Here is an 8,047-nt window from a genome sequence, read left to right as displayed (position 1 = left end):
TATTTAGTATAAGTATGACTAACTTTAAAGTCATTATACCTCTTATAAAAAATACTTAAATGGACCCGGTGCACACTAACTTAGTGTGGACCGGGTTGGTAATTGATATTAACTTCATATAGTGAGTTTTGTAGAGATATCGTGAACTTACATACAATATAGTGGATTTTATTAATGGAAAACATATAATGATTTATATGCATTTTCGTGGAGGATTTTATAATGTTTTAACATGCATGGAGATGTAGGTTGTGTAGTATATATCGTGACACATGTTTTAACATATAAAACGTTGTAGGTTATGCATGACATAGTAAGTGTCCAAGTGATATAGTTAGTTCCTCCATGATATAATGAATGTCTGAATAGTGGATTGTTTAGAAATGATATAGTTTTCTACATCATGATATTATATGTTTCAAGAATGATATAACGAGTTTCTACATGATATAGTGGGTTTTTGTATAATATAGTGGGTTTTTGAATGAATAACAGATTGTTCAGAAATTATACGTACTTTTGGCCTGGTGTACATTAATGTTTATGTAAATTGAGTACACACAAGTCTGATCGTACCCCTTCTACCCATACTTCATCTGTTAATACTTGCAATATGTGCATAATAAGTAGGAGTGTTCCTTGTTTGGGTCGATGCGGTTCGATATTTTTCCAAATAAAACCGCAACACACTTTTGCGCAAACCGCACCACGTGAAACTATCTCGTGCAATGCGGATAAACCATTTTCTCATCCGCGATACAACTTTTGTAACAACTTTTAAAATATTTGAGGATTGTTTGGTGCAAAGTGGTGTGATTTACCCTTTTTTTATATATATATTTGTGGATTTAAACGTTTGTGAACTTGTTGGAATATTTTAAAATATGTGGGACAAAGTTGTTGAAAATCCAAGACATAGTTCTCCTAATATTAGATAATCATATACAAAGAGTCTAAATTCCAATGTAAATTAAAATATTTCATCTAAATAGTTTTGTGGTTTATGGTGCAGTTTAGTTTTACAAAATTCAAACCCGACCCTAACCGCAAATCACGGTTTGCCTGAAATCACAAACCAACCCGCAATTTTGAAACAACAAACCAAACCGCGAAAAAACAGTTTGCGTTGCGATTTGGTGCGGTCCAGACCAGACTCTAAAAAACACTAGTAATAACCACTATTCTCCTACCAACTTTATACCATACTTTCTATATAAGAAATAAATATAATCAAATATGGTCATATTTAATTTGTCTATATGCATAAATTTTCATAATATCAAGTTTACATAATTTTTACTTACGCATAATCAAAGGATAATAAAGAACAATATTGCAAGTACTAAAAAATAGAGAAAGTATGAATTATGACATTTATATTCATATAACTAAAAACCGAAAACCACCAATAATTTTGAACGGGTCTTATTGTGTCAAATTTAAACCAAAAAGTCAGAGAATTTATATCTATACTAATATATTAAAAGGCGTGCGTAAATCAGGAACGGTGCCACGTGGCGCTCTTCCTAGGGAGTTGTAGATCATGTAATCCACGTACAATAAAAAAAATTAGAAATTGCATAGTATGGGTTTTGATCCCATGACCTCAAGTTCATGTACTAAATTTAACCACTAGACCAAGTAGTATTTAGTGCTATCATATCAAAATATAATATTTAAGGAAAAAGCTAAATGCAGCCCTAAGGGTTGGATATAAGAAGTTAAAAATGGAAAAAACAAGCATTAACTAATCATTTATTACATAGATTTAATGCAAACTTTTGTCATGAATTTACAACTAAATTCCATTTTAAGCAATGTATTTATGTTTTATATGCAGCCCTTAGGGCTGCATATAGCATAACCCTATTAATAAATGAAAATTTTCTTAACCGGACATAACCCGAACCTAATAACTAGTTCATAAAACTAAAAACTGTCAATAATCATAAACGGGCCCTAAAATTTATGGTGTCAATTTTTCCGAATACCAAAAAGTCACATAAGGAGAACTTTCAAGAATCACTCGTATCGTAGCTCGTAGTAGGTCGTATAACTCGAGCACCCAGAAAAAGAGAGATATTTGACAGAGATTACAACTATTGTGAGCCAAACAACCTAAGTACCTAACCGGCTAACCCTCCCTTCCAAATTCCAAAAATCCCCAATCAAATTTATATCCTGCGAAAACAAATCAATCCCAAATCCCATAAAAAGGATATTTAGATATGTCCGAATCATCTGCCTCAAATCCCATTTTCTATTAATCATTTCCATGAATTCTTCTCTTTAATTCCTTTTTTTTTTTTTTAATTTTATCTTTTCCTTCTTTATGACCTGGGTTCGCAACTTCTAACGCTACAATCTTTGATCCTATCTTCTACTTTCAATCTTTTACTCCCCCTTTTTCTTTTTCTTTTTTCTATTTTCTGGGTATTTAGCATTTAATTACAAGAGATAAATAAAAATCAAATTAGGGATTTTGAGGTGGTTGATAGATTGATTAGAGGATGAAGAAGTTATGGGGTATTTTGGTACTTTTAGTAGTTTTCGGCGAGATAATTTCCGGCGACTCAGCTAGGGTTTCTGAGCCCGGTTATTGCCCCGCCGCTTCGATGACTGATTCGATCTTAGGGTTTCCGGATTCCGTTTGTGATCTTCATCATTCCTATAGTATTGCTGTTATTGAGGTAAATTTATATGAGGTCAAATCAATTTTAATGTTTATTTTTTCATATGGAGTTATTTCTAGTTTTTGTATTTTTAATTTATCTAATTGGGGATATGTTTTTGTTGTAAATTTTAGAGTGTACAGTTATTTCTCTTAGTTAGGTTTTTGCTTACACTGTTTAGGTTGACTAGTGTTTTTTTTTTTTGGTGAAGATGATGAAGGTTGTTGTTTGATGTTGGTTTATGTTAGTTATGTGAGTAAGTTGGATCCAAAGTATATGGTAAAATAAGTGCTTGAATTTGGAAAGGGGGGGGGGTGGGAGCTTTAATTTTGTAAAATGTGCTAGTTGGTGTATAATTAATGAAAAATATTGTTAGGTTTATGTATCTGCAATGATAATATACATGAGAGTATGTAAGTATATTGTTTTCGTCCGTCTTTTTCGTGTTACTGAATTTTGTCTATGTGAACCAATATTAATGTGAAGGTTTTTCTCAGATGCTGCAAGCTTCTGATCATTTGTATAGAAGAGTTGTGTCTTGTTAGCGTAGTTAAGACTTAAGTCTTGTTGTTTCAGATTATGAGTGTGTAGAGAAGGTCTAATTTTGTGCCGTTATGTTTTCAATTGACGAAACATGTAATAAGTGAATCATGATATGTGAGAAAATATGTTGGGGATATGGAGAAGGTAGAGTTCACATTTATATTTGATTTGATGAATCTTTTCTTTTATAAGAGTCATGACTGAGGTAAAGTGGTTATGGGCCGCATACACTTGGAGAGCATTTGTGTGAAACGAGAACAGGAAAGGGAAGATAAAGGATGTCTTTTTTCCCCTTGTTTCATTCTCTCCATTTTGGGTTATAAAGTGTATGGGTGTTTATGGAATGAGGAAGATGCAGAAAATGATGTTCTGGACACTGCATACAAATGACTAAACATTTATGTCATGGTTTAATTAACCATATTGTTCCAATTGTTAATATAAAGTAGTCTTTTTCATAAGAATATTCAAAGTAAGTTATTGAGATCTGTGTTTTAGGATATTTTCCTCATATGTGTTGTTTAGGTGTGCATATGCCTACGACGGTTTACTTCCTCAATATTGTCCACCTGCAGTCTTTTTTCAGTTTCACTATATTGATTGAATGGGATACTTGGATATTTCTTTGTCAAACTCTGAACCAAAACAGGGTATATATCGATTTCCTCTGTGCACATTATTATCTGCCTAAATGTTTTTACTATACCCAAGATACTCTATATTCTCCCCTAATCTCCTTTAGCTGAAAACCTGAGCTAATAACTATCCTGCTTAAATGTCTTGTTTTGGAGGTCTATTTATTGCTGTAGGTAGTGATACAGATCTTTTGCTTACATCTGCAGTGTGATTCCTTCACAATTATGTCTTCTATATAGCTGCTCTGAAGTAGTACATCCACCATTATTATAGTTATTTTCCAATTTCTAATGTTAAGTAGAATGTCTTGTGTGTTCTGACCATATTTTAACAGCCTTATAGCTCTTCTGCAGTTAAAACTTTCAGTGGCATCTCTATGCTGTTTTGATCTGCTTGCATTTGTTTGTATTGTTCTCTCATGTGTGTTTTTAAGTTTATTGTTCCTTGTAGGAGTGTTCTAAAATTGTTTCTTTCCTGACTTGTTTATCTCCCTGTTTTTTGCGTAGTATTTACTGTAATGTCATGCTTGTCTATTATCTTGTTATTATATGTTTAATTTTCTGTTCATTTTTCCATTGCATCTGTTCTGGTAGCTTGCTTTTCTTTTTTTCTTTTTTTTTTTAATGGTTGGCTGGTGAATTTGATGTGAATTCACGCAACCTGATCTCATTGTGGTGATCAGTACTTCAGTAGCGTGGGTTCTATATGTAAATGAAGTTGCTGATGCTATCTAAATCAAGATGCTGATTTGATCAACTGATAGCTCTACTACCACCATAGGGTGCTTTTTAATACCATTGCCCAAGTGTCTTTTGCAAGGCTTTTGCCTGTGATGGGATATGAGAAGGGTCAGATATGTGTGTAGCTTGACCCTTGCATGTGTAGGTGCTCATTTAGTTTATTGAGGTATAAACTACCCTGTTGCATTCTTGCATGATAAGTTGGCAACAGATTTTGATTTAGAGTGGCCAATGGTGGCAACGAACTCCCCTAAATATTTGTTCAAGAACATGATGTCATCGTTTCAGATGGTTCAACTGACAAAATTAGTTTACTACCAAATTTTGAATGTGTGTAGCTATGTTACTTAATGTTGGAGAATTGCCTTTTTGTTATGTTTTCAGCTATATAGCTAATAGTGTGTGCTTTCTTTGATTCTTAAGGGAGATGAAGCATCATTGCAGAAGGCGCTGCATTTGGTGTATAGTCTCAGTCAGGACTATGTAGCTGTACTGTTTTATGCTTCTTGGTGCCCATTCTCTAGGAATTTCAGACCAAGCTTTTCAACTCTCTCTTCTTTATATCCATCTATTCCTCATTTTGCAATTGAAGAATCAACCATCAGACCAAGGTTTGGACTCAAAAGCCTTTTTTTTTTTTTTTTTTTTTTTTGGAGGGACAAAGCTTCATCTTTCTAACATTGAAAGATTACTTTACAATATGTGTAACTATATATTTTTTGTGCAGCATACTGTCGAAATATGGAGTTCATGGCTTTCCTACTCTTTTTCTTCTGAATTCTACTATGCGTGTTCGTTATCGTGGTTCCCGTAGTCTTGGTTCGCTTGTTGCTTTCTATAGTGATGTCACTGGTAAGGTTCCTTTTCTGGGATTGCTAATTTTCCAGTTATTGGTGTTGTTTAAATATGTGGTTGGAATTCAGGATCTCATGCTGCATTTATATTTAATTTTTTATGACAATTTTCAACTTTTAAGCTGTTTGTGTGGAAATCACCTCCACAAATGTCTGCAAGTCCCTTGTTTTATGCTGTGTGCTATATCTGACATCTGGAAGAGGACAAGTATCTGTAAACTCACTATGAAAGTCCAATACTCTCATACTCTTTGCTTGACAAGTACCACATTGAGAAAATAAAAGAAAACACAAAAGGGGAAATGTGGCACCTTTCTTTTTCTGCTTTTATGCAAGAGTATATAATGAATTTACAATGGATAAAACTCAAACAGAAATGTGTACATCTGCTAGATGATGGTCAATAATTGTGGTACATCTTTGCAGGCATAAAAGGTGACCCAAGAGATCAGTTACCACTGGAGAAAATTGAAGATTTATCTAATCGTGCAAGCAATGACAACACTGAGTTAGAAAACTGCCCATTCTCTTGGGCAAGGTCTCCTGAGAATCTTCTTCGGCATGAGACATATCTGGCTTTAGCCACCACGTTTGTGCTCCTGAGGATGCTGTACCTCCTATTCCCATATCTACTCGAGTTCTCTCGATCTACTTGGAGAAGGTACATGCAACATGTGAGGATAAGGACCTTATGGGAGCACCCTTTACGACACCTGAATAGGGTAAAGCAACTGTTCAGTTTTGTTAAGGATCCTTGCAAGGGAAGCAACTTTCAAGAAGGTGCTATAAACGCTAGGGCATGGGCTTCAAAGTCACTAGCTTCAGCAGTTTCGATTGGTGATGCAAGCACCAGCAGAGGTGCGACAGTGTCTGCAAGTCAATAACATGTTCAGCCTCAGGTTTTCTCTTTTTTTGTTTTTTTTTGGGCTTTATTTTGTATTTGATTCCTCTACTGGTTTACAAAGCAAAGTAACCTTGAGGGCGGTGATGGGAGTTCTTGCTCGGGAGCCTTTCTCGTTGAAAGATGTAGGAAGTCTTCTTTATCCGTGTTCCATTGTAATGACATATTTGGAGATTGAGGATAAGTAGTGACATACCATATGTGAATAGTTCAACACAGATAAAGAGTGTCGATTCTTGTATTATGTATCTCCCATTTTCTGTTTTTGACCTAATTATTTGAGTTGCTACTGTCATAGAAATGAATCTTCAGTCGTCAGGTTGGCTGTACTTGCTGCTCCTTTTGATAACCAGACTTGCTCTCTTCACAGAAATTTACTGGAAAAGTTAAAAGAGAAGAATATATGAGAATGAAGGGGGAGGATGAATCATGGTCTCAACTCTCATGGTTGGGAGAAGACTATTTTCCTTTCTTTATAAATTTTGCACTGATCAAGGAATAACAGTAAGGAAGCGAAAACCCTTTCTCTCGCAAAATCCCTCACCACTCCCACCCGCATGAGCGGATTCGGGCGCATCACGGTGGCTCGGGCCCGTCCCCCTCCCCCCTTTTCCTTTTCTGATCCTTTTTCGTGCAGTTAGTGTTAGTTCAAGCGGTGCCGTGCAGTAGGCACCAAGCATCCATTTCGTGAGAGGTGTGGCAGAGGAGGCGCCACAAGTAGGGCAGCAAGTATTTCTTGTCCGAATAGGATCAAATAAACCCCACAACCACTACCACCGGACTGTTGGACCGGTTATGTATCTCCGGTGATTGGATGAACTCGGTTTTAGTGGGGGATTTCGTGGGTGTTATAGCTTTGTTAAATCAATAGAGCTTTCTAGATCTGAAGGGTATTGACTTTGTACTTCACTTCCTAGTTTAGATTTTTTGTGTAAGCGTTGTTATCGATATGAGTAGGTTAACTTCTTTCTTAATATGTGGTAATTCTGCAAATAGTTGGAGTAAGTTGTTCATCTAACTTTGTTGACATTGTGATTTGTGGTTGATTATGCGGATTGAAAGTTGATTGTCATAATGTCTAAGTAATGGTGGTTCAATTTTACAATTATAGAATATGTAGGTTTTTTGGAATCTTTGATGAAGGACAAGTTGAATCCAAAGACTAATAATATTTTCTATTGGGTATTAGTAAAATTTCCACCTCAAACTCTAGGTTTAGCCCTAAAAGAATCCTAATGTAAGACATCAAAATGGTAGTACTTTAGGTTTTCGAAAAATGAAAGTTAAAAATAGGGGACTAAAAGTTGAGGTTTTGATGGTTGTTTTTTTTCCAAAACATGTAAGGGTGGCCGAGAAGGGGAAAGGTTTTTATGGTATGGAGGTAGGTTGTCCAATTTCTCAAATCGGAGGTGTGTCGAAGAGCTAATAATACTTAATTCTCTTTTTAGATTGACATTGGTCGCGAGGATAAAATTCATATCTTAAGACGGCATTCCAATTGAATTTGTTGGTTTTCAGCGCGTCCATTCAAATATGGTTCTCCTACCAAAATGAGAACCGACTCACTATCTGAGGAGAGTAATGACTAATGAGTCATCAAGAAATATGACTTTTCAAAGAATCATGAGTAGAGAATTCGAAGTGATAGAAGTTTGTTGGGATTGCTCGTGTGATGAGATGCAAATCTCTCGCTTGGTAGAT

The 8,047-nt window shown here is 35.3% G+C and overlaps 1 protein-coding gene across 1 annotated transcript; it reads left to right on the top strand.

Moving 5' to 3' along the window:
* Positions 1–2,031: 2,031 nt before the first annotated feature.
* Positions 2,032–6,675, top strand: LOC104892242 (5'-adenylylsulfate reductase-like 4). The gene is made up of 4 exons (XM_010678114.4): positions 2,032–2,690; positions 5,015–5,202; positions 5,319–5,443; positions 5,872–6,675. The coding sequence occupies exons 1-4, from the start codon at positions 2,511–2,513 to the stop codon at positions 6,327–6,329; spliced, it is 951 nt and encodes a 316-aa protein (XP_010676416.1). The 5' UTR covers positions 2,032–2,510; the 3' UTR covers positions 6,330–6,675.
* The last annotated feature ends 1,372 nt before the right edge of the window (positions 6,676–8,047 follow it).

The sequence above is a fragment of the Beta vulgaris genome, chromosome 1 (genome assembly GCF_026745355.1).
Source record: "Beta vulgaris subsp. vulgaris cultivar EL10 chromosome 1, EL10.2, whole genome shotgun sequence".
Taxonomy (NCBI): Eukaryota; Viridiplantae; Streptophyta; class Magnoliopsida; order Caryophyllales; family Amaranthaceae; genus Beta; species Beta vulgaris.
The sequence above is the reverse complement of the archived record's forward strand: the minus strand, read 5'-3'. Positions and strand labels throughout refer to the sequence as shown.

Excerpts from the sequence above, each read along its gene's own strand:
- LOC104892242 (XM_010678114.4), top strand. The coding sequence starts at position 2,511 with ATGAAGAAGTTATGGGGTATTTTGGTACTTTTAGTAGTTTTCGGCGAG. Across the intron at positions 2,691-5,014 it reads ATAGTATTGCTGTTATTGAG|GGAGATGAAGCATCATTGCA; the intron begins GTAAATTTATAT and ends TTGATTCTTAAG. Across the intron at positions 5,444-5,871 it reads TTTCTATAGTGATGTCACTG|GCATAAAAGGTGACCCAAGA; the intron begins GTAAGGTTCCTT and ends ACATCTTTGCAG.